Raw genomic sequence first — 27,801 nt, 5'->3', positions numbered from 1 at the left:
AAGTAAAGTAAAACTTATATGCAATTGTGGGCAAGGATAAATATGGGGAGAAAAATGGCAACTTCAATAAAATTAGTGAAACAAACTACACCTAATGTGATTTCAGCCACACTCCCTTCCTCAAATCAAAGATCAATTGAGAATGCGTTGGGGTTGGAGAGAGGTGAAAAGATGGCAGGAACAATAGGGACAGCTCCAACAATGCAGAGTATGCAATTGATGCTCCAGATGATACAAGAGACATTGGCAAAAAGCCAGGAATTGACAACTACTAATCATGAAGAGACAAGGAGGAATCATGGAGAAATGAAAAATGAAATGGGAGAATTGAAAGGAACTATCAAAAATGTAGATGACAAAATTGAAAGTATACAGAATTAATGAACAGAAAATCCAGTGTATGGAAGAAAAAATAGAACAAGCAGATCAGAAGATTGGAAAAATGGAATTGGAATATAAATAACTTAATAAAGAACTATAAATATCAATAACCCGACTTGAAAATGAAAGAGCTGCATTCTACCTAAGATTCCAAAACATACTGGAAGAGAAGGAGGAAGACCTGAAAAGAAAAATGATTGAAATTTTCACTGAAATTCTCCAAAGAAAAGAACAAGAGTTGAGAGGAGAAGTCGATGAAGCTTATTGGGTGCATACTAACTATGTCAGAAGACATAGACTCCCGAGAGAAGTGCATGTAAGATTTGCTAAAAAAACAACGAGAGATGAAGTGTACAAAAAAACTAGAGAAGACACGGATTACATTACAGGGAAAAGAGTTGATCACGCTCAAACAGGTTCCACGGAGAAATCGGGAAGAACGTAGGCAGTATCAATTTTTAACAAACCAGTTAAATAAAAATAGAAAAATGTACAGATGGTTGGTACCAGAAGGAGTTCTGATACCTTGGCAAGGAAAAAGATATAAGATAGAGAATACAGAAGAAGCACAGAAATTCTATTAAGGATATAGCAAAGCAGAAGAAGAACAAAGAAGTAAGGAGGGACTAGAAAGTAGGGTCGAGAGGAAGAAACATTAGGTGACAAGGAAAGAAACAGAAGAGAAGAACACAGGCAAGAAAGAGAGAGAGCAGAGAACGAAGGCACGCGAGGGAAAAGTCAGATACAAACTAGAAGTAGAAAATAAAACAGCTAAAGATGGATCAAGAAATAACAATTATCTCGATAAACTTGAATGGACTGAATGCACCAAAAAAAAGAGCCCAGATGTTTAATAAACTTAAGAAATTGAAAATAGATATAGCCTGTATACAGGAAGTAAGAATTGACAGAGCTTGGATTTCATCTGGGCTATGTAACCAAGTAGACAAAATTGAAATAGAACCAAATGAGTGTGCAGACCAATTTAATAACTCAAAAGGAATTAGCACAGAAAATTAAAGTAGTCAGACTGAATTACTTGGAATAAGCCATCAAATCAGACGATGGCTGGCATATAGACTGTAGAACGAAAGAGAAAAAAGGAAATGATACGAAACTATATGGGTTTGTGGAAATACCATCCCCAAAAAACATAAACTGAGATTTGAAAGAGACACCTATAACAATAGAAAAAGAAAGGGAGGGAAGAAGGAAGGAGATGAGAGGAGGAAGGAAGTAGAGAAGGTAGGGAAGAAGGAAGGGAAAGGAGAAGAGGGTGGAAGGGAGAGAAAGAGAAGGAGAGATAGTAGGATAGGAAGAGGAAGAGTGGAGGAGAGGTAAGGGAATAAGAAGGAGGTAAGGAGAGGTGGGTGGAAGGGAGAGAAAGAGAAAGAGAGGAGGGTGGAAAGGAGAGAAAGAGAAGGAGAGAGGGCAGGAAGGGGAAGAGAGAGGGTAGGAGTAGGGGAGAGGTAAAGGAAGAAAGAAGGGGAAGGAGAGGAGGAAGGAAGGAAGTAGAGAAGGAAGGGAGGGAGAAAAGAAAGGGAAAATAAGGCGCTAAGGGATGGTAAACAGGCGCTAGGGATGGTAAACAAAACAACTCAAACTGTATATTATAGCCTTTTAAATGGAATAACAAAAGTATAAGAATGGCAAAGAAAAAGAATAACTATGTGAATGTTTGCCTATAATTGTATGTAAGAGAATAAATGACAGTAAGAATATAAAACACAATATAGGTAAACAATATTTTGTTATAAATAGCTAAGTATGCATAAATATAGAATTGTACATAAAAATGGATAACGAATAAGGAGAACATGAATGCAAGATAAAAATGTATAGAAGGGAAAACACTAACTGTAAAGAAACCGATACGGAACTGCTGTATGATATATGATGGAACTTCTTGTTCCTATGTTGTTTTAAGTCACGTGTTTGTTTTTGTTGATGTGTTTATGTGTTTAAAATAAAAAAAAATAAAAAAAATGTGATTGGTTACTGTTTTCCTCAATTGGCCGTAAGAGGGAGCCAGAATGCCTCTTACTTCTCTCTCTGTTTGTTAGATGCTGGGCTGATCTGATCTGAGTTTTGCAACAGTTAGCAACTCTGTGTACCGGACTGATTATATGTTACTGGACTATGTTATTTGGATTATCCCTTAACTGAAAGATTTTGATGACTGACTGTCTTATCCGTCTATGACTTGGACTGTTTAATGGACTCCACGAAAATAAAAGCCTATTTAAACTGCAGTGTCTCTGTATGCTGGTTTGTGTGTTCTCCAACACAACTCTCACAACGCTTCGCTGAACATACTCACTCTCCCAACGGGGAGCTTACCTAACAGTTTCCACTGATGCTTTCTTATCCATACAAGGGAAAAGCTGGAGACAGTTTTCAGAAAGTTTCCAGATTTCTCCTTCTATGGATGAAAGGGCATCAATGGAGGTTGCTCTTATTCTATGCTACAAATGTTCTTTTTCTTGTTCCTTATTTATTTAATTGTTGATTTCCTAAATTTATTCAGCTGCCCATCTTACTCATGTGGCCTCACTGGCATAGAAAAATATAAAAGCAATGACCAAATACATTATGACAAAAATTATTTTAAAATATTTTTTTTTAATTCTCATAATCTTTGGTATGGTGTAATCAATTTCCCTACCAATGCAGCCACTTTTCAGGTGCCCATATACACATTCCCAAATCCCAGGCTAAATGGAAAAAAGCATGTCTTCTGGTAGGTCACAAAATTGGAACCAATCTGACTCTAGGATGATTGAGAGTTGTGCAACTACCAGTTGTGCAACTATCGCCACAAAGTTGGAAGTTGAAAAGAGCTGCAGATAGATCAATGAAAATAAATATCTCCCAAATCCAAATTGCATGTTGTGCAGAAGAGCATTCCCTCATGCTGATTGGTTCTGACTTCCTGCTGAGAAACAGGGGAAGGTAAGGCACATTCAAGTGGAAAATGTTAAAATTTGCAGATGTATAAAAAGAACACTGATGCAACCATCATTGAACGACAGGCACTAGACATGTTTTCTCATGTGCAGGGCTGGAAAAGTTTGTTGCAGCCTTCAGGAAGACATTCCAAAGGATAGATGTCACAACAGAAAATAATCATCCCAATAAATGATATTCCTTTGTGTAATATCAAAAACTGATATTCCCACAAAATGCCTTCCTGCTTGAGATTACATCAGATCACAGCTCCCAAAGGGTCTCATGGTCCAGGACTCAGACTCAGATATATCTGCCTCTGCTGAACCAAGTGGAATGTCAACTCAGCAGAATACCAAACCAGGAGTCATCTAAGGTTGATTAAGCACAAGGCACCATGAGAACAGTTAGAGCAGACTTAATTCTCATTTCATAAGCTGCTTGTTCTTCACTTAAAGATAAATGTTGGCATTGGCTAAAAGAATGGTTAATACTAGGTAGATGAATTGAGTTGGTTCTCACTCCACCCTCTGAGGGAGGAGAATTTATTCATTTAAAAACCATATTTCATCAGCGTAAAATTGATCTTCCAAGCAAGCTGTTTGAAGGAGGTAATGATTGTGTATGCAGGTGAAATTCATCTCTTTTTTTCAATACCAGTGGGTCCCTTCTGTTTTTAATCAATAATGCTCTGATTGTTCATAAATTTACAACTTTTCTTTTAATGTTTTGACATTGACCTCAGTAGGATATTTCTATTGCAGAAAAGTTGGATAGTGAGAGGTTGTTAATGTATAAATTACTGTTTCATTCTGAAGGAAATTCAGTTGAATTAACTATTTTTATCACCTGTTCTAAATGACTTGGGGGGTCGGATGAAGAGTCTTAGAATCATTTTGCAAAAAGCTGAATATTATTACAAGACTTTGTGGCCATTCTGAGGTAGCTTTTCAAATATCTGTAGAATCTGAAATATTACTGTTATATTATTTCATCTATAAACAAAGCCAAGAAGAAAGGCTAATAGTGATACCAGCTATCAGAGTGTGCATGGAATAGTGTTATGCTATTGCTTCTATCTGTCTCATTCTGCTAGAAGTTCTTTGAGCAGGTTAGCTCACAGAAAACAAAGACAGGAAATATTTATTCATTATTAATATTTTTTAGAAAAATTATATTTATTATTCTGAATAATGAATTTATTACTCATTCTGTCAGTAAATCAGAGCATTTCTTTAATAATAGATTGCGAAAGATTGATAGATTGCGAGGCAAAATATTTCTTCACCCTGTTCTGCATTACTGTATAGTGGTATAAGGAAATCCTTAAATGAAGCATTTCTTACTGAACAGTTAAGGGAGTGGGTGCCTTTTTCCATACTTATACAGCTGCTTTGGCATCTGTTCTGCTGAATCCGTGCACATCATTTTTTTTCCTCGAACTCAATATACTCAGCAGCTATAGAATGTTTAGATTTATAACCAATGTTTTTTTTAAAAATCAGTTATATTAAATGGGAGTAAAACACTTGCTATGTTAGAGTAGCACAATGTTTTTATAAGCTCTGGGAGACTGCTTTGCTGTGCAACATCCCTGATATTTTAGCTGCAGTAGAACTACAAGAGTCGGATTTTGGAATTTATGGTGATGAAACTCTTGAAGCTAACTTGCCAACTGAAGATTAATGTCCTCAGACACAAACCTATTTTAGTGTTTGTTTCTATTAATTGAAGCTAACTTGCCTACTGAAGATTAGTGTCCTCAGACAGAACTACCATCCCTGTTTTAATCACATTCTGCCTTGGAGATGCCTGTCATAATGAAACAGGTTCTAGCAGAAGGGAACAGAAGGTGAGTTTCTTGCAAGAAGTCTACAATTGATCCCTTTCTAATAAAAATAAAGGAGGAGGTAGAAGCTCAGGGACAGAATGGACATCAGTCAGGAAGAAAGAGTTTCTATGACAGATTTTTAACAGAGGATTTCAAGATTCGTCTTGTATGCACAAAAACCCACAAGTTGTTTCAAAAATCAAGGACTCCCTTCTGAATAGACACCTTTGGCTGGTCAAACCTTTCTTTCTTGGTTGGTTAAAAAAACAAGTTTAATGTCAGCCTCTAATTATACTAGTAATATTTCATTAAAAGTACCAATAGTTTGATTGATTGTACTAAGATTTGATTTGTTTTATTATCTCAGCCCAATCTTCTCCATTAGGCTATTTGAAAGCGTCATTACAATGTATTCAGTGCGATTCTGATATTCTGCTCTTATCCGAAAGCTCAATATTGCAAATAGTAATTATATTAAAGAATGTTTGTATGGTTTTTTTCAGGAAGAAAACATTTTTGGACTTTTATTCCTGTAGTCTGAGTTTAAACATGACTGCAGAAAATATTTACTATACCCCTGGAAAAGAATATTTCATCTGGCCAACTTACATTTTGGAAGAATGTGCAGGCTTTATGGTGTATCCCATAACAGTGTTAGTAATATTGATAATATTATATTATCCACTTATATTTGCATTTTCCACCTTCTATATCACTAATCTAATATATTATGTGTTAGAAAAAATTGGTAATTTGCCAGAAGATGGCAATAGCAAACAATGGGATATGCCAAAGAAAATTTACGCATGGATAACAGACTTGTTTGGAAAGATATTGCATGGTAAGTAGGATGTTCTTCATTAATTCTTTAAGGCAGAGATAAGGAATTTATTTTCACTCATAGACATAATTCTTGGGGCCAACCCTTAACTGCAGTCATTTGCATCTTGAATTTCATCAGAATGTAGTAGAAAATAAAGGGGAAACCGAGGCTGCATACTGCCAATTTATATAGAATTCACTTTTTAAAAAATGCTTCTACAATTAGTCAACAAACTCAATTTCTTTAGTCTAGTTTGGGTGACATTTTTGATTTGTTTCCTTAAAGACTTAGGTCCTTCGTATATACTTCCTGGAGGTTTTCAAAAATAAAAAGGTCAACCATTTGACTGAGATATTATGCATTTCGTGCTTTGGCCAGGGGTTGGAGTAGAAGACCTCCAAAGTCTCTTCTAGTCCTATGATTCTATGGTTCCATAATCTAGAAGACCTAATTTCTGGCTTTTTGTCTACACTGCTTATGTGCTTGTTTCATCTTTAGTCTCATACATACATAATTTTAAACTAATAATAAGATCAACCCTATGTGTACTATAAAACTAATCATAAAATATCAGAAATATTTAGGTATAGTAGTATAGTCTTTATTGTTGTTGTACAAAATAAATACAATGAAATGGGTTTTAGCCTCACTGGTGCAAAATTATAGTGGAAACGAAAAAAGAAAGAAAAAGAAAAAACTACTCGTACGTTTCCGCATGTGCATGGAGTGATTGTGGTTGTATTTAAAAGTCTGACAGCCTAAGGATAGAAACTATACTTAAACCTATTTGTTTGGCTGGCTATACTTTGATGTCCTCTGCCCGATAGTAGAAGTGCAAAGAGACACTGACCAGGATGTGAATCAGTTCTGAGTATCTTCCTTAGTCTGCTAAAGTAGCGAGACCTGGCGATGTCATCCAGAGGGCAACCAATGGTTTCTTATGCCAAATTGATCACTCTCTGCAGTGCCTTCCTGTCCACAGCTGTTAAGCTACATATATATACATCTTCATATCATTATATTCCTAAAAATTCAGAATTATAAAAATAAAAACAAATTTAAAAAAATCAGAAATATTTCTGCTAATCCTTGCCTCTACCATGTACAATTTTTCCTGTGCCTTAATATTAAGCTCCAAATCTGCTTTTTTAATTTAAACTTGTTTTTTCAAAATTGTAGTTAAGTTGTTAAACGTTACCATTAACTATACCTTTGGATAAAGCTAGAAAAACCCATCTAAAGCCCATATATTCTATATATTTATAAGAATTTTGGAAAGTATCAACAGAATACCAAAATTGTCTTTTTAAAAATGATTTTTTTTAAATGGACAAAATTTTTAAAGACAAAAATATTTGTGGGTAAGGTTTGATGCCATTAAGTAACATGAATCTAAATAACTTGACCAGATGTGCAGGATCACAAAAGCAGTAACATTGATTTCTCAGAAGAGTTTTTTTTTTTATTTTTTTAGGATTCAATGTGATGGTTCCAAAAAGCACATTTGATTTAAAATATTTAGCTTGATAAGAAAAATATGCCATATTTTTATGTGATCTTACATAGGAAACTGGTTGTGACAAAAAAGCTGAAGCCATTTCATTGTTCTCCCAATAACAGGTTATGAGATTTCTGGACTAGAAAATTTACCCCAAGGACCAGCGCTTCTTGTCTATTATCATGGAAACTTTCCAATCGATTATCACTGTTTTGTAATAAGGTTGTATAGACTCACTGGGAGATTCTGCTATTCTGTGATAGAGGATTTGATCTTGAATTTACCAGGTAAAAAAAATTACTATGTTTAGGCGGGTGGGTTTGTGGGGGGGAGTTAATAAAATTGATTCACTAGCGTGTGAAGTCCAGTTTTCCTTTCCAAGGTCTTATTTAGAGTTATGTTATTATGGAAATACATGTATTCTGTTTTCTTTTACAAGCAAGAACAGATGATTTCTTAGGTCTGCTTTTGCAGGACTAAAACGATTCATCTCCGTTAATCGCTGTGATTGTTCTACAAGAGAAAGGTGTATAAACGTTCTGAAACAAGGGCACTTACTTGGAATTGCACCAGGAGGACTACGAGAGCAGAACTATGGAAATAACCAGTATAAAGTAATATGGGGAAAACGTAAAGGATTTGCTCAAATAGCTATAGATGCCAAAGTGGTAAGCCATTTGTCTTCATATTTTTTTCCTAGTGGTCTTTTAAGTGGAATATGCATTTGCAAATATTATCTATTTATTTTTAAGCTATTTGCTAATGCACAGGAGGGTGCATACAACCACAAATCAGATTTGCCAGACCAGGAAAAGAAAAATCTTATTTTTTTCAGTTCACATAATTCAAATTACTTTTTTTTTATTTTCATCAATTTTTTTAGAAAACTTGTGTTTTCTATGTTAATTCCTTTTATCAGATCTCAAACCAGGTGAGGTATTTCTGTGTGTTTCTGTGTGTGTTTGATTGATTAGTGGGCATATCTATATCTGTCTGGTTCACATTCAAAAAAGTTCCATCTTTACCTTCCCTTACAAAAGTGATATTGGTGGCAGCTAGTTGGAAAATGGCTATGAGAGTGAATATGAAAACTGTTGAATTTAGCTTTTCAATTGATTTTTCAAACATTTGGACAATCATGATCTGGATGACAGAATCACTATAGATATGTAAATAGTACGCTTTTTTCCACACTGGAAGGTATAATTAATTTCAATTTCTTTCTTTAAATCAATTTTACAAAGTCTTAAGATTTTTAAAAACTTTCAAAAGTGACTCTAAAAATCACATCTTTGCTGTATATTTGGGGGGGGGATGCAAACAAATAAAGATCTCACAAAGCTGGAAAAAATATGTTTTTCTTTTTAAGTGTATTAAAGATTAACTAATTCAGCAAGTGGTAAACTTGATGTATTTTATGTCCAACCAATACATTTTATTCCTTTCACATATTATAACTAAAAGAAGCTCATTATTTGTTTCTTTTATTTCTTCTAGCCAATCATTCCTTTGTTTACACAAAATATTAGAGAAGGCTATATGGCATATGCAAACATAAGTAAGTAAAACTTTACGTATTCTTGAGAATGTTATTTATTTAAGACTATAAATTTGTACATCTGCATCTTTGCTTACCATGTTTAATTTGAATGAAAAATAGCTAAATCTGGGTTCTAAGTAAACTAAAAAATATATTTGGGGTAGATTAATTTGGGATTATTTTTATTTTATTATTAGGAAAACTGTTTTAAGAGGTGGTAGATATTAGTTTTCATCTAGAATGTGAAAAGACTATATATGGTCTCTCTTCAGATATCTATCTATCTGTCTGTCTGTCTGTCTGTCTGTCTGTATGTATGTATGTATGTATGTATGTATGTATGTCTATCTATCTATTTTCTATCTATCTATTTATCTATCTATCTCTAGATATAGATTTACAAATCTACAGATATACAAAAACATATACTGTATACATATACATACATATGTACATACTCCAGAACTCCAGAGCTTTGGTGGAAAAACTGATTTAATACATTTCCCATAACTGACGTGATGTCATGGGATTACAACGCACAGGGATGACCCAGAAATTATGGATATTCAGCAAAGTTATCCATATTCTGTAAATTAATTGGTAATTATCGTGGAAAGACTGCCTGTCTTGTCTGTTTATCTGTCTACTTATATTTGTGTGTCTATTTATATGTCAGGATTCTCCTAACTCTAATTTTTTCATAACTTTTTAATCTAAATTGTATTTTACAAACTGTAAGGTTCCAAACATGATGGCTTATTTTCTTCTTTCTATACACTGCAAAAGCTTTCCATTAGTTGATTTCATTGCTGGCATTAATTATTGCATTTAAATATAGGCTCCCAACAAAGTCAAATATGAAACTCTTGGCAATCTACTAATATACATATCATATTGTCTAAAATTTGTACCCAGGACCAATGAGATGGTTTTATGAGAGAAACCGATGGTTCACCTTTCCATTTTATGGAATGTTTCCAGTTAAACTTATAACCCATATTGGAAAACCAATTCCATATGATCCAGATATAACTCCTGAAAAATTAGCTGAACAGGTAAGCGTATTTCTATTCTAAAGAGAAAATATCCATTCAAATTAAAACTTCCTTCTTTATGAAATTATAAATTCTATAATAATTATTTGCAAACTGTTATTGAAATAGACTAAGTATATATGCAGAAATATTGTTGAGTGTTTGTTACATAAATGTCAATGTAACATTATCATCCATTCATCCCTTACTGTTGAAACAGCGCTTATTCAAACTACACAATATGATTAACAGCATGTATAAATGAAAATATCCATCAAATATACTGTATATCACACTAAAGCTTCATCATGGAGGGTTTAACCTCTTCTTACCCAACAAGTTTATATTTTCAATTTATCCAATTATGGTTTATTCAGCAAACCACTGTTAGGAACAAATTAAATAAGGGGCATCAGCAGCCAGTCTGGCCTAGGTCAGAACAAAAGGATGTAGAAGAAGGCTTGAACACCATCTCCAGCCATACGGCATAATTCCAACTCTTCTGCAAGGCCATTTGTAAGAAGGAGAAAGGGATGAAAGTTTGTGTTTTTACATGCAAAGGAGGAATATTCTATTTTATAGACATTGCTGCAAATGTTCAACTCCGTTTACCAGGGTCTTATTCTGGCCCACATGAACTTACTCTTGGTTACAGCATACAAAAAAGAGACAGACATTTGTACACCATATTTTTAGAGATTTATAAGAAAATGTGATTTATCTGAATATGAATGGTATAACATGAGCAGGAAGAGAGAAAAAATCTTGCCATAAGATGAAATCAAAGATAACATTAAAGACTGTGATGAAGAGCAGCTTAGAATTTTATATATGTGCTTAAATATGTGATGTGTTCTGTTAGAGTCCATATATTGTATATTTAGTTCCAGGATGTTCTCTCAATAGTTCCTGAACCATAAATCTAAATTAAATCTATTTTTTCCTCTTTTTTTTCTCCCATTCCATCCCACTCCACTGTTCCATGCCACTCCACTGCTCCAACAGACTCAAAGGGCAATAGAAGATTTACGGGACAAACACCAAAAAATCCCAGGAAGCATATTGCATGCTCTTCAGCAACGCTTTGATGCACATGCCAAAGATAAATAGTGATATAACATCAACAATCATGTGGATAAGATATGTGCATATGTAGCTAATATGTGTGTATGTGTAGTGCATGCGTTCCATCAGGCACTTTTTAAAAACAAAATGTCAGGGCAAGACTGAGATGGGGTGAAAACATTTATTTCTTCAATGTGTTTAAATCTCCAACACCAGATTAAATTACATACTAAGGTACCAAAAGTATTGCGTGATTCCCCCCCCCCCCAAACTCTTATGAATTACATTTGAGAAATCCTGATGAAGTGGAGGATGACTGGATAACACCAACTGTTATTCTAATTTTCAAAAAGGAGAAAAAAGAAAACACATCAAGATATAGGCCAGTTACTCTGATGTCAATACGCTGAAAAATTTAAGAGTGCATACGGTTATCATAAAAGAACTTATCATTAAACACTTTGAAAACAATTACTAGAAACCTGTCTTAACTTATCTAATATTTTTAGATAGCTTCCTTAGTAGACCTTAGGAATTTTGTGAAGTTAGTATGATATCTCTTGCTTTCCTTACAAAGAAGTTAACAAGAGATTTTATTCTGTGCAGCAGGATATTAGTGAACAGGTTACATGATGATTGAGTGAGTGCACTGCTGACTTGAAAATTATTCTCAAAGAGTGATCATCATTCATCAAATACAGAGATCACACATTATTCAGTTGGGAATCCTGTACTCTTCAACAATTTAATTAATAACTTATATTAATTAAGGTGCTCAAGAAACAACTTACAACTAGATACTAGTAAAACAAAGGAGATGGTGCTAGATTTCCGGAAAAACAAAGAGGAGCCTTCCCCATTGTATATCGAGGGGAGTTGTGTGGAGAGGGTTTCCTCTTTTAAATTCTTGGGGGTGCTTATTAGTCAAGATCTCACCTGGAAAAACAATACGTCTCTGGTGATTGGAAAGGCTCAACAGAGACTTCATTTCCTTAGAGTCCTGCGAAAAAATCAGGTGGAACAACAGCTGATAATCTCTTTCTATCGGTCCACCATAGAAAGTGTCCTCACATACTGCATTACAGTATGGTACGCAGCAGCGGACAGGAAGGTACTGCAGAGAGTGATCAATTCGGCACAAGAAACCATTGGTTGCCCTCTGACACCACTGGATGACATCACCAGATCTCACTGCTTTAGCAGAGTAAGGAAAATACTCAGAGATGATTCACACCCTGGTCAGTGTCTCTTCGCACGTCTACCATTCTAGCCACCTGAACAAATAGGTTTAAAGATAGTTTCTATCCTTGGGCTGTCAGACTTTTAAATACAACCACAATCACTGCATGCACATGCCAGCTCTTTTTCTCTATTTCTTTTTTTTTTTCATTTCTGCCATAATTTTGCACCAGTGAGGTTAAAACCAATTTTGTTTTATTTAAGTATAGTAACAATAAAGATTATACTTAGATATGAAGCATGTTTTAACACATTTACAGATATCTCAAGACTGGGTAGGATAATTCATTCCTAGAAAACATAAATCGAATTCACTAAAAATTAATAGGGTACAGAAATAGCAGGAAATGAAAATTTAGCTCATATTAATGCAACTGTACGCAATCAGAAATAATTCAGTTGTCTCAGAATAGAGCTATGAAATACCTAGACCAGTAATAATACTTTAAAGGGGAGTGGGAATTGTAGTTCAACAGACTCAGACACAACAGAAAGCAAATACAATTTTAAGCTGCTTTAACAGAGATAAAGTTTCTAAATTGCAGGAAGTAGATTTCCTCTTTGATCCTCAATTGTCAAGTAAGCCTTGTTGAGCACATATCATAGAAATTATATAAATAATGACTTTACTTTGTCAAATATAGCACTCAAGGTGGATTACTGTAAAAGTAAAGATTTCCCTCGCACATATGTGCTAGTTGTTCCCGACTCTAGGGGGCAGTGCTCATCTCCATTTCAAAGCCGAAGAACCACCACTGTCCAAATACGTCTCTGTGGTCATGTGGCCAGCATGACTAAATGTCGAAGACACATCGAATGCTTCTCTCCAAAGGTGGTTCCTATTTTTCGACTTGTATTTTTACATGCTTTCGAACTGCTAGGTTGGCAGAAGCTGAGACAAGTAACAGGAGCTCACACCGTTATGTGGCGCTAGGGATTCAAACCACTGAACTGCCGACTTTTTTGATTGACAAGCTCAGTGTCTTAGCCACTGAGCCACCATATCCCATCAAGGTGGGTTAACTAGTGCTAAGTGACAACTTCTGACTTGCCTTCTTACTGCCCCTACTGGAAAAGTCTATTGCTCAGAGGTGGTATTCAACAGGTTCTGACCAGTTCTGGAGAACTGATAGTGGAAATTTTGAGTAGTTCGGAGAACCAGTAAACACCAACTTTGATTGGCTCCACCCCCATCTATTCTCTGCCTCCTGAGTCCCAGCTGATCGGAAGGAAATGGGGATTTTGCAGTAACCTTCCCCTGGAGTGGGGAAGGAATAGAGGTTTTACAGTATCCTTCCCCAGCCACACACCCCATGCCACGCCCACCAAGCCATGTCACATCCGCCAAGCCATGCCGATACCGGTAGTAAAAAAAATTGAATCCCACCACTGCTGTTGCTACCTCAGGAGGAATACCACAATGGGGCCTGAAATTGGGTTGGTGTTCTTGTAAGATGGAATTGCTTGAGATGAGAGCCCTCACAGTACTGACTCTGAGTTACCGGAGACCCCTCATGCAATATCCTAAATACTCAAGTATTTCAGAGTTCTTCACCTCCTCTTTCTTCATTTCTGGCCAGATGATCTTGATAACTTCAGTATATAAGAAAGGTCTAAAATGAACAAATAATGTTCACAAAGTTTTGGCAACAATGAACTAGAATGCTTCTGAAAAGGCTGGCAAAACCTATTTGGCTATTTATGCAATGTGGCATAAATGGACTTAAAATAGGATTTGATGGAGTAAGAGTATTTTTAGCTAAATCCCTGGATATTGCATAGACCTGGAGATTAATGACTAGATAGTTACAACATGCTCTGCCCCACCTGTTTCCTACTAAATTATGCACTGAAAGTATTTGCCGGTAATCCTCAACTTACAATAGCATTTAGTGGTCATTTGAAGTTACAATAGCAGTGAAAAACAGTGGTATGTGACTATTTTTTATACTTATGACTGTTGCAGCATCCCCATGCTCACGTGATTTATATTCAGATGCTTGACAACTAAATCAAATTTATGACAGTTGCAGTGTCCTGGAATTATGTTTAATATAAAAATACATGTTGCTGTAGGTGTCACAGTTTACTAACTGTAAAGCTAACAAAATATGTGTGGCAAGATATGTGTGGATAAACTTATCTGTATATTTGAATGTGAACATTTTATCTATGGATGTGTCAGATTGGTGTAAGGAAGAGCTACAATTACTGGAAAGTCTGAAGACCTAAGAAATTAAGGTTTCCCCAGCCTGGTGCTAATTATTCTCAGACTAGTTGTTTTTTTTACATATTAACCTATCCTGGTTTCCTTTCATGGAGCTTCTAAAATCTGTAAGCAATAGTTACGGTTAGGGTTAGGAAGAAAAATATCCATCATTCAGACTTATCATTAGTATTACACAATGAATATCTCTATGATGAAATTCTTTGCCTTGGAATAAAAGTCATCATTTCTAAGTGTGGAACAAGAACACGTGAGTATTTCATCCTACCAAATAAACAATCTCCCCATTAAAGATTTTGTAATAGATCAAAGCAATAGGAAGGCCACATCTTAATATATTTACTGAGAAATCAGTGCTGAAATACACATATTCCTTTTCCAACATTATGTAATCTATAGGCTTTCATATTTAGCACCTGTTTGGCAATGTTGGGTGACAAACCACAGGCAGCTGATCAGGGACTGAGTTAGATGACAGGAACAAACCAACTTTGGTCTGAAGATGCCAGTCACAGTTCCAGAATATAGGTAGTCCTCGACTTACAATAATTAAGTGATCGTTCAAAGTTACAACGGCACTTAAAAATGTGACTTATGACCATTTTTCACACATCGTCATCCCGTGGGTGCTCACGGGATCAGAATTCAGTTGACTCATCAAAATGACAATTGAAACATATTTATGATTGTTGAAGTATCCTAGAGTCACATGATCACCTTTTGAGAACTTCTGACAAGCAAAGTCAATGGGGAAGCCAGATTTACTTAACAACCATGTTATAACTTAACCGCGCAGTGATTCACTTAAAAACTGTGGCAAGAAATGTAATAAAATGGGGCAAAACTCACTTAAAAATGTCTCATTTAGCAACATAAATTTGGGGGCCAATTGTGATAGTAACTTGAGGACTACCAGTAATGTCAGAAAATTTGTTGTTCAGGACACAGACACTAAAGTCTGAAGCTCAATGCTGCCTTACATTCTGTAATCTAACTCTAGTGGGATCCAGTTCACACCACTTCGGGAGAACTGGTTGTTAACTTTCTGACCAGTTTGGTGAAGTGGTTGTTGGAAGAAATCATTAGGGCAGAGAACTGGTTGTTAAATTATTTGAATCCTACCACTGCCTAATTCCTAACCCATTGCCGTAAGGCTATGAACCAATGGTGAAATCTTTAAAAAATTTCTACCCATTCTGTGAACGTGGCTTGGTGGAAGTCATGTGGCTGGGTCGGTGTGGCTATGTAGTCATGTGACTTGGGGATCAAAAGACAGAAACTCACTTTAACAATGTCCGGCTGGAGCAGGGGGTTGGAGTAGATGACCTTCAGGTCCCTACCAGCCCTGGATTGCTGTGCTTTTTCAAGGTATCCTCGAAGTCTAGTGCCGGGTTTGTTGTCCTTCCTCCCTTTCCTTTTTTTGTCCATCTCTCCGTCTCTCTCTCTCTCTCTCCCTCCTTCCATCCCCCCCCCTCTCTCTTTCTTTCTTTTGCAGCACCCCCACCCACGGCTTTTTAAAGTATTTTTTCCCTGCAGTTCACCTGAACCAGCAGGAAAAAAATGTGTTAAAAAGCAGGGGGTGGGGTTTCAGAAAATCGTGCGACTCACAGCTGAGCCACGTAATCCTCGGAAGCTTTTTTTTTAATCCCTGTTCGCAGAACCAAGGACAATCGTCCCTATCAGTTTGGCCAAACCCAGCCAAACCAGGAGGATTTCACCCCTGCTCTGAACTCTGAATTGGTGAATATATTACCATATTCGATGTGTTTCATTAGTAGTCTTCTTTTCATCTTTTTCCTTTCTGACCAAAAAGGGGAACAAAGACAAATGGCACTGGCTATGCATAGGAAATGAAAGGAATCTTATGCTGCGCTCTTTAAAATGAACATGGAAAGATTTCAAACATATGCCTTGAAACTTTTATCATAACTCAGGTTTTGATATTTTTCAATCACTTATGTCAGGAGGTTATTGGTATCACTAAAATGCACATCCCAGCTAAGGAAATTTAGACTTTTCTGTGAATTTTTTTTCACCATTAGCTGAAGAGTTTTGTTTGCTTCTGTTATTTAATTCTCTTTAGAATTAAAGGCTCACTGTCGTAGTGATAAACACATATGGGACTCCCATATGCAAAATAACTGCATCTGCTGAAACACACTTTTTCTCTATAAAATGTTTAGTGATGTACCATAACTTTCAAAAGGGAAATGAGTTTTGTATCAATGATTTTGTGTAGGATAGGAAAAAGAAGTGGAAGATGTATTTGAAGAATCTGCTGCTGTGTTGTTTGTGTATATTTTATATTGAATTTAATCTAATAAAACTGGAATCTTAGAGAATATTATGGGTACTAAATCTAGTAGAATCATTTCTAAGGAGGCCTGCAGAAAGAAGGTTATGAAATTGATTTTGTTGCTACATTTTGAAGAGGCTTTTAGGGAAAAAGGTTCCTAGATCAGGGATGAAATTCAGCAGATTCTGACAGGTTCCGGAGAAGCAGAAATTTTGAGTAGTTCGGAGAACTGGCAAATATCACCTCTGACTGACCTCCGAGTGGGGAGGGAATGGGGATTTTGCAGTATCCTTCCCCTGCCACGCCCACTAAGCCACGCCCACAGAACCAATAGTAAAAAAAATGAATTTCATCGCTGTCCTAGATTATCAGGTTCAATGGAATAGAAGTTAGGATTTGCAACCCACGTAGTGGATTTAGAAATTTTTGGTCTTAGTAAGACTATAGGGGTGGTGACAGTTGTAATTACACTTATGATAATTATGTACTCACCAGCAGTCAAGCTCAGCTCAATGGCTGAGAGCCAACTTTAGGAGGGAAGGAAGCAAACCAACAAGCCTAGCAAGAAAAACTGGTTGCAGCTGCAGAAGATCATTTGATCTGAATTCTCTCAAGTTCTTTTTAGGCTAATGGATTTTTGCTATGACCATAAGAGCTCCTATCCTAGTCTCATACTAACATATTTTTGCTCATAGGATTGAAGGCATTTTCTCCCTCTATGTGGAAAGATGGAGTGGTACAATATTTGCAAATGTTAGAAAGTACAATGTAATAAACTTTGTAAGGGATTGGACTTTAAGTTTAAACTGGATTATTTCCAGAAATGTTCTCTTAAACCCTTGTACTCATGTCTGTACGTTATGAGTCATGAGTTTTTATTCTTACAAGCAAGTGTGACTTAGATAGGGTAAGTTTGGTGTCCTTGGTGCTCTCTGAGCTTGATTGATTTCTTGCAGATGTTTCATTACCCAACTAGGTAATTTCATCAGTACTAGATGGTAGTGGTGTTTGCTTTCATTTTATGTATTAATGGCTTGCCTTGTTTGCACAGAGGATTGATACAACACATAGATACACTTAACCAGTGGTGGGATTCAGCCAATTCGCACCACTTCAGAAGAACCGGTTGTGAACCATCTGAGCAGTTTGGTGAACTGGTTGTTGGAAGAAATCATTAGGGCAGAGAACCAATTGTTAATTATTTGAAATTAATCGTACTTTCAACTGTGAGCATCCTAGACCAAGACATGTCCAGAAATACAACAGAGTGCCTAGAACCTTGCCACTCAGACAGATTGGCCATAAACAGGCACATAACGATAAGCAACATTTACATATCATTTCCTACCAATCATAAATTACTAATTCTTCTAAGGCTACACCTCTTGCTAACCAAAATTGGAACACAATTCACTCTTTTTTAGGGATCACATGGAATTTAATTTGAAGACATGTAGAATACAGAGGTGAGATCACTAAAGAAGGAAAAACAACTGTTATAATTAAAGCGGAGAAGGACATCCTATTAATTGAAGCCTGTATTGAATAGTCATGAGTTCTGTGATCTTGGTTTATGGAATGAAATGCAGTTGGTTGAATTTTCTAACCACAATTGCCCTACTAGGTCTGTTACAATTCATGTAATATGTAAACCTGGCTACTGCATTTCATGTCTTAAATATCTGATGTTTAGATCACTTTTAACTTTTTTTGCTTTTGATTTTTGACAGTCATATTCTTACAATGAAAAGCATAACATCTTAACAGAAACATAATAGCATATTAGAACCTGTTGGGCGCAGTGGTGAAGATGCTGGGCTAGAAAGCAGAGATTGTGAGATCATTTTAGGAATAAAAGCAGTCAGGATGATTTCGAGCCAGTCACTTTCTTTCTGTCTTCCTCTGAGCCCATCTCTCTGAATGGTTGTTTTCGGAGAAATATGAGGTAGGCAAACAAAACCCACCTTGCTTGAAACTGCCTAAATTCTTAGATGTTACCTTAATAATTCTTAGCTTTTGGGGAGGAGGAGGGGGAGGAGGAGGAGGGGGGGGAAGGAAGAGGAAGAAGAGGAAGAGGAACAGGAAGAGGAGGAGGAGGAAGAAGGAGGAGGAGGAGGAGGAGGAACAGGAACAGGAAGAGGAACAGGAGGAGGAGGAGGAGGAGGAGGAGGAGGAGGAGGAGGAGGAGGAGGAGGAGGAGAAGGAGAAGAAGAAGAAGAAGAAGAAGAAGAAGAAGAAGAAGAAGAAGAAGAAGAAGAAGAAGAAGAAGAAGAAGAAGAAGAAGAAGAAGAAGAAGCAGCTTAATTGGATTTTGTTATCCCATGGTTATCAGTGCATGGAGGAAAATGTCAAAAAAAATGGGCCAAATATTTAGGTTCAGACCTTGACTAGGATTCTAATTTCAGGACTTAAAATCATGACTAATATTACAGGCCTGATGCCTCTGCTATTACTGTAGAATTACCAATTTCATTGGGACTGCTATCTCTGCAGCTAACTTTGCAGTCCTGGCCTCTTTAATGAATATTTAGACCAATTGACCCTGGAGAAGTCCAAATCAATAGTAAAAGAGAGAAACAGGGACATTGATCATCAAAATGAAATCTGCAATGCCCCTGAACACAATTGCCATGATCTGAGGCTTTCTACTGCAGGGTACCTTACATAAATACAGATGAGCATTTTCCAGAGACCATTATGATGCCTCACATCACTTCTACTAATGGAAAGATTTCATGGAACTCCTTACTTGCAAAGATTTTGCCTTGTGGATACAGGGAAATAGAAATTCGCATTCATGTTGTCATACGGGATCCCTTTCTATGATGCCCCAAGGTATGCTCTCATCACCTCAATCATCTTAAAATATGGCGGCCACGTAGATAAATTTTATATCTATTTTATTGTTTATCTTAAGGAATGCTAACCTTACATTCATATATCAGTGGACAAATATCTTCACCATGTTATACAACTGTGCAAATCTTTTAATTTTACATATTGTTTTATTACCCTACTGTTTTTCCCTTCCTCAATTTTTATTTATTTATTTATAATTCATTGGCCATCCATTTACCATAGAGTAACGTTGGGGTGCTTGCATCTAAGCTAAAACATAAAAAGTTAAAAACAAACATTAAAACCAAAGACACATGGTGGGGGGGGGGGGGCAAGTGGAGGGTAAAGTGCTATGTGTTATTACTCCATTAACCATCACCATTACACTGTTTCCTAAGCCAACTGCCAAAGTCACATCTGTAATGCTCTTATTAAAAGATAGGAGAGTTGGGGCCAACCTTACATGGGGTGGGGGTGGGGGGCAGGCAAGATGTTCCAAAGGACAGGAGCAACAGCAGAGAAGGTCCTTCTCCTGGACCAATCAGAATAATTGAGCTGATGGGACGCACAGCATGCCTCTTGCTGACACAAGTGGTACCGCCCAATCCCAGTAGGGGGAGACGATCCCTGAAGTAATCTGGACCCATGCCATGAAGGGCTTTAAAGATGATCACCAACACCTTGAATTGCTCCTGGAAGCAGACCAAGGCAGCTCGTGGGGCAGTGGTGTAACAGGGACTATTCTTGGGGGGCCCTGAAACTATTCACACTGTTGCACTCTGCACCAGTTGTAACTTCCAAATAACAAATAGTTGTGTCAAATTATTTCTGTTTCTACCCTACTCTTTTTATTGCAAAAGCTGGTCAAAGACCATAATATAGATATTTTATTTTGATTTGCTATACTGATATATTATTATTTCCTAGGTCCTTGGAAAGAACTCGATGTTATGAAAGTCAACACAAGCTGAAAAACTGGCAACTGTGATTTCACATTTTTAGGTAAATAATATTCTTCCAGTGAGGCACAAACATTATGTGGTTATGGGCTTGTTTGCTCTGACGAACAGGAGATTATGTCAGACATTCAACCGGTGTCCACAGAGAAGACAGAGAAGAGTGTCTCTCCCATAAACTATAAGGTAAAATATAATTTACAGAAACATATTTAGCATCCATTGTTACCCTGTTTCCCCCAAAATAAGCCTTCCCCTGATAATAATCGGGCTTTTGAGCGCATGTGCTGAAATAAGCACTCCTCCAATAATAAGCTCTCCCAAAAATACTGCAACACAACAGCAGGCATGAGGTGACTATAATTGCTGCTTCCTGCACCTCAAAAATAATAAGACCTCCCCGAAAATAAAACCAAGTACTTATTTTGGGGGTCAAAAGAAAATAAGCCCGTGTCTTATTTTTGGGGAAACACGGTATATAAGCATCACTGCTCATATTCATACAGAATAAATCATAATTTGTTGGCTAGGACACAATTGTATAATTCATATACAATATTGAACCCTAGTGGATGGATATGGCTATCACAGTTTCTGAAAACAGATAAGCCACATTATACTTTAACACTAGTGACTAGGAGCCCTCTGCATGACATGGAAATACAGAGATATCTGTGTTGCAATATATCCTGATCTAGCAATGAACAAAAATAAATAAATAAAAGTGCTTAGCAGTAAATAGTTAGGAGCCCTTTTATGCCTCCAAAGTCCTTGCTTTGCTGAGGGCAGGGAAGGGAATAATAAATATAACTTATACAAACAAAAACTCTTTTGGGTTCTTCCATAAATTTTAAAGTGTGAAGGGTTCCTGGGAGAAACAAAAGTTTAAGAAATACTCTTCTAAATAAATCTTAAATTGATCAGCTAATCTTTTAACTTACTTTCAACTATTATGATCCATCAAGGTAGAATAGTCTTATTCAGGTTTGTGCGCTGAGAATGTATTGGCCAACAGTGACAATTTGAACTATTGAGTAGAATTCCTAAGATTTGAAACACAGCATATCCAATGAGAAGCAAAGTAAGGAAAGCTGAGTTAAAACAATGTCCTGAAGCAGTGTGAAATTATAGTCTCCTAAATCTACTAGGGTCTAAGCTTTCATGAGTATCTTTGTCTATGAATATATTTAAGTCTTCGGGCATTTGACAGAATTAGCAAAACATGACTGCATATGTGACAGCCAGATTGCGCATGTGCAAGATCAGAATGGCTGCCAGGCTTTTTTGCTCCGATTTAACTAGGCAAAAAATGCTGCAAACCTCATAAAACCAACCTCGTAACCATGCGGAATAGGGTCCCTGGGGATGACTGCAATTCAGGGGACCCAAGAAGGCAGACATCTGGGGGGGGTCGCCACTTTCAGGCGGCCCCAGTCCATGCAGCCTCTGGCTTTCGCACGACCTGGGTTGTCTGACGGTGAAGATGGCGATGCCGCACTGATGACGGCGGCATTTTTCGGCGATTCTCGGCGGCCCCAACGACTTCTGACTCCGTCCTCCCGACTTGGTGAACCCTTGGGGGCTATACGTGATTGCCATCGCCCCAGAGAGGAGGCGGTCAGCTTGTGCTCGTGCCGGTGCTGGGCGGATCGGGCAGCTGGCTCTGTTTGCCGCCACCACGGCCCTTCCAGACGCCCGCCCCTCCCTACTTGGCTTGAGCTTCTTGTCGAGCTTCTTGTCGGCGCTGCCTCTTCCCTCCTTTGCTACCCACTCGATTCGACCTGCTTGTTAGCGTGGCTTCTGCTTTGCCTGCCCTCGCTGCTGTGGGGCCTTCCCCTGCTTCTTCCATCTAACACCAGGCTTTCTCTAACCTCGGCCTCTGAACATCTGGCCTCTGATCATCTGGCCTTTCCCAACCGCGGCCTCTGGGCTCCTAGACTTGCCCTTTCAGCCCCATTTCTACGACCATTGCCACCCACCGCTGCCCCTGGAGTACCATCTTGCATAGCGCCTACTCAATTCACCTTACTACGGCGGTTTGGACTTTGGATGGGTGGGGGCACCTGCAGTGAGTGTGGGGGTCCTTCGGCATGTCGGCAATACCTACAGTTTGCTCCTTGGTGCATCTGTTTAGTGGAAGGAGCGACGGAAGATGGCAGAAACACGGGTGGGGACTTAACGTTTTTTCAACTCCCCCCCCTCCCTTTTTCGATCCGCCTCAGCCACCCCGGACTTTGGACCTTTCTGTTATATTCTTCAGGTCTACAGGAGGGGAGAGAGCCTTTTGGACCCTGTGCCCCTTGTGGGAGAGGATCGGGATATTAACTTCTTCTTCCATATCAGGACAATTCTGAGCAAATTGCATTTGACACTACTGCACAGTTTTTAATTTGTATGGAGAGTGTTGTGGTATGATTGTGGTTGATTGAATGTACCCACTTTTATTATTATACTGTTGTTATTTTGTTTTAAATTGTTTGTGGGGATTGTCTGATAGTATGGTTGTGTATGTTTGAGAAGGCTTCGACCACCTGCACTGAGTGCTCTGCAGAAGTGTCAGGGGGGCCTAGGCCTAATCCCATCCTTAGGATGTCTGTGTCGAAGGGCCTGCCGGGGAATGCGGTGGCCATGGGGGAGGGTGGAGGGACCCTGGACACGGGAGTGGGCCGGAGCATTACGGTCATAACAGGGAGGGGCAGATATGGCGGGGACTTTAGGGCTAGCCATTACCGAGGAAGGAGGGTTCGCTACGTCACAGAGATCCCCCCTTCTGGCCCTATTAGTTCCACTCCAAGGCCAGATGGCGTGAGTAGTCAGGGCCCTGGTCTCAGGCTGCTGCTGCTAAATGCCAGGTCTGTAGTTCACAAGGCTCCCTTCATCCGGGACCTAATTTTAGACGAAAGGGCAGACCTGGCATGTATTACTGAAACCTGGCTGGGCCCGGAGGGAGGAGTCCCCCTCACTGAGATGTGCCCAGAGGGTTTTCAGGTGCTTAATCAGCCGCAACCCCAAGAAAGGGGTGGGGGAGTGGCCATTGTTATCCGAGGGTGTCTAGTTCCTCGTAGGATCCCTGCTCCGGAGCTTGTCGGGTATGAGTCCTTACTGGTGAAGTTGGACCTTGAGGGTCAAGTGGGCTTGTTGTTAACATACCTGCCTCCCAACAGCATTACAACAGCTCTCCCCTCGCTCCTCGAGCTGGCAGTTGAGTTCCCCAGGCTTATGATGCTGGGGGATTTCAATTTGCCTTCGCTCGGTGAGTACTCTGATGGAGCACAGGAGTTCATGGCTTCCATGACAGCCATGGGCTTGACCCAAGTAATTCAGGGCCCGACTCACTCAGCGGGTCACACACTCGACCTCATATTTCTCTCGGAGCCGTGGAGTTGTGATCTTGGTTTGAGGGGTATTGAGATCTTGCCCGTCATGGTCGGACCACTTCCTACTGAGGCTTGACTTTCAGAGGCCAATCCCCCACTGTAGGGAGGAGGAACCGATTAGGTGGTTCCACCCCAGATGCCTTATGGACCCTCCGGGCTTTCAGACGGCGCTTGGTGTTATACCTGATACTCTCGTCCACAGTCAGGTGGAGTCCTTGGTCGCTGCTTGGAACTCAGCGGCGGCGGAGTCTCTAAACCGGATTGCGCCTTTACGGCCTCTCCGAGGTAGCGGATCCAGGAGGGCCCCTTGGTTTACTGAGGAACTCCGGGAGATGAAACGCCAAAAGAGATGCCTAGAGCGCCGCTGGAGGTCCAGTAAGTCCGAGTCAGACCGAGCACTGTTGAAAGCCTGCATCAGAGCCTACCTCCTGGCAATTCGGACATCAAAGAACGCATATTTTGCCGCTCTAATTGCATCCGCTGAGTCGCGCCCAGCTGCCTTGTTCAGAATAACCAGCTCCCTCTTGAAAGGGAGGGATGCGGGTAACCCTTTACAAGGTAGAGCTGAGGAATTCGTCCAATTTCTCGCGGATAAAGTTGCTCAGCTTCGGATAGACCTGGACTCCAATTGCTCAGAGCCAGCTGAGGTACCGGGGGAGGGTCTTGATCGGAATTTATGGATTGATTTTCAACTTGTCACACCTGAGGAAGTGGACAACGCCATGGGAGCAGTGAGTGCCTCCACTTGTGTGCTGGACCCATGCCCCTCCTGGCTGGTCGCGAACAGCAGGGAGGTGACACGGGGCTGGATCCAGACGATAGTTACCGCCTTTCTTCAGGAGGGGTCCTTCCCACCCCTCCTAAAGGATCCAGCCATCCTAAGTAACTATCGTCCAGTTTCCAAGCTCCCCTTCGTTGGGAAGGTGGTTGAGAAAGTGGTGGCCTCTCAGCTCCGGCGGTCCTTGGATGAAACCGATTATCTAGACGCCTTTCAGTCTGGATTCAGGCCTGGCTACAGCACGGAAACCGCTTTGGTCGCACTGACCGATGATCTCTGGAGAGCCAGGGATGGAGGTCATGCCTCCGTCCTAGTGCTCCTTGACCCCTCAGCAGCCTTCGATACCATCGATCATGGTATCCTTCTGTGACGGTTGCGGGAGGTGGGAGTGGGAGGCACCGTTCTTCGGTGGTTCTCCTCCTACCTCTCGGGCAGGTCGCAGTCGGTGTTGGTTGGAGGGCAGAGATCAACCCCTAGGCCCCTTAAGTATGGGGTGCCACAGGGTTCGGTCCTGTCCCCCCTCCTGTTTAACATCTACATGAAGCCACTGGGTGAGATCATTCGGCGGCACGGGATAAAATACCACCAATATGCGGACGATACACAGCTGTATCTGTCTGCCCCGTGCCAACTCAGTGAAGCGGTGGACGTGATGTGTCAGTGCCTGGAGGCTGTTAGGGTCTGGATGGGTGTGAACAAGCTTGTACTCAATCCCGACAAGACCAAGTGGCTTGTGTTTTTCCCTCCCAATAATTGGCCTTGTATTCCAACTCTCAGGCTGGGGGGTGAAATTTTACGCCCCTCAGACAGGGTTCGCAATTTGGGAGTCCTCTTGGACCCACAGCTGACTTTAGAACACCATTTGTCGGCTGTGACCAGGGGGACATTTGCCCAGGTTCGCCTGGTGTGCACCAATTGCGGCCCTACCTGAACCGGGAGGCTCTCAGGACAGTCACTCACACCCTTGTGACCTCAAGACTGGACTACTGTAATGCGCTCTACATGGGGCAGCCCTTGAAGAGCATTCAAAGACTTCAGCTTGTCCAGAATGCAGCTGCGCAAGCGATTGTGGGTGCACCTCGCTATACCCACGTTACACCTATCCTCCGCGAGCTGCACTGGCTGCCCATTGGACTCCAGACGCGCTTCAAGGTGCTAGTCGTTACTTTTAAAGCCCTACATGGTATTGGACCTGGGTACTTGAGAGACCGCCTCCTGCCAATTACCTCCCTTCGACCAATTAGATCCCACAGATTAGGCCTCCTCCAGATTCCATCAACTAGCCAGTGTCGACTGTCGACCACCCGGAGGAGGGCCTTCTCTGTGGCTGCTCCGGCCCTCTGGAACGATCTCCCCATAGAGATTCGGACCCTCACCACCCTTCAGGCTTTCCGCAAAGCCGTCAAGACCTGGCTGTTCCGGCAGGCCTGGGACTGATGAGTTCCCAGCCCCACTCGAATTTGTTGTGACTTTTGAGGAGTTTTTTAATCTGTTTTTTGTATTTTGTTGTTTGTCTTGTTTGTTCTCTTTGTATTGTCCCTTTCCCTATCGGTTTGTTAGCCGCCCCGAGTCCCTTTGGGAATAGGGCGGCATAGAAGTTTAATAAAACTGAAACTGAATCTGAAACTGACTGTTATAACAATAGTGGAATTACTTTTCTTCTGCACACATTTTATCATATACATATATACATACAGTTTATAGCCTAATAACCAGAATTGCAGGATGATTTACAAACACTCAGACCAATTAAATCACAAAAACACATTTCATACACACCATTAAAATTTCATAAAATATTTGGAGATGGAAAAAAAATTGGTAACATTGATGATACAAATTAATCTAAAGCTTAGAGAAAGAAATAAAATAGGCAGAGATGAAGCCATATAAAACAAGTAATGCAGCTTAAAATACATGCAAAAGGTATTTAAATCTAGCCTTTTCTAACATGGCAGCATCACATTTTTATACTTAAAACAGCTTTTAAAATGAAGTTAGTTGTGGATTAAATCAGGACTATCAGTAGTTGAGTTATACAATAGATATCTCAAAGCACAATACTTCCTACTTCTGATCTAGACAATGAGTCACATCCTAAAATCCCTGAAATTGGCCAACAACTCCTCATCTGAATATTTTATTTAGGAAAGAAAGAAGTGATCTCTACAATATCATGCATTAATTATTGTTTTCATTCATTCAACCATTCATTCACTCATTCAATTTGTACAGCTGCTAATCTCACATTTGTGAGAGGACAGCCTACATAATTAGCCTACTACCAAGTAACACAAGCCATAAATCATTTTAAAAAGTCACCACTAAATCCCTTTAAATTTAAAATGAAATTAAATTTAAAATGAAATTGTCCAACTATTTATTTGAGTGTTGTATGCAGGAAGGAAAAAAGTGATTCCTATGCCATGCATTATCTATTAATATTCATTCATTTTATTTCATTCATTCAGATTATATAGCTGCTCATCTTACACTTGTGAATGGACGGATCACATAATTAAAAACAACGAAGTAACACAACCCATAAATAAAATAGTGAAAGTAGTAAAAAATGCAATTATCCTTCTACATTAAAAAAAATCAATTAAAATATCCATCTTAAAACCAAGAAACAAAAAGCAGGCAATTGCAAGACAGGGATCAATCCATATACCCATTTGGCAGTCTCTAATCTAAAGCATAACGAGATCCCCAGACCTGTTGATGCAGTCACGTCTTTAGTGCAGTGTTTCCTAAACTGTGAGATGTGGCAGTGTAGACAGAAGCCAGAGGAAGATTGAAGAAATTTTAGGAACATGATCATAATAAATCCATGATATCCAAGGTTTTGTTGTTTTCATTGTTCCCTTGTGTCCATTTTAGTGTTTGGATTTTTAAAGGAGATTTGTACACAAAGATTGCACTAAAAGGAACTGTTATGGCAAAGGGTTAGGAACTCTTGGCTTTAAAAC

The 27,801-nt window shown here is 39.2% G+C and overlaps 1 protein-coding gene across 1 annotated transcript; it reads left to right on the top strand.

Annotated features, from left to right (window-relative positions):
- Positions 1-3,930: 3,930 nt before the first annotated feature.
- On the top strand, positions 3,931-11,514 carry LOC148049195 (DGAT1/2-independent enzyme synthesizing storage lipids-like). Its single transcript, XM_087703858.1, has 7 exons — positions 3,931-3,957; positions 5,662-5,999; positions 7,602-7,766; positions 7,954-8,147; positions 8,977-9,037; positions 9,935-10,074; positions 11,059-11,514. Exons 2-7 carry the CDS (start codon positions 5,708-5,710, stop codon positions 11,161-11,163), a joined length of 957 nt encoding a protein of 318 aa, XP_087559984.1. The 5' UTR covers positions 3,931-3,957; positions 5,662-5,707; the 3' UTR covers positions 11,164-11,514.
- Positions 11,515-27,801: the final 16,287 nt, after the last annotated feature.

This window comes from Thamnophis sirtalis, unplaced genomic scaffold (assembly GCF_051295495.1).
Source record: "Thamnophis sirtalis isolate CommonGarterSnake01/CBP01778 unplaced genomic scaffold, rThaSir2_p1.2 scaffold_2, whole genome shotgun sequence".
Lineage (NCBI taxonomy): Eukaryota > Metazoa > Chordata > Lepidosauria > Squamata > Natricidae > Thamnophis > Thamnophis sirtalis.
The sequence above is the reverse complement of the archived record's forward strand: the minus strand, read 5'-3'. Positions and strand labels throughout refer to the sequence as shown.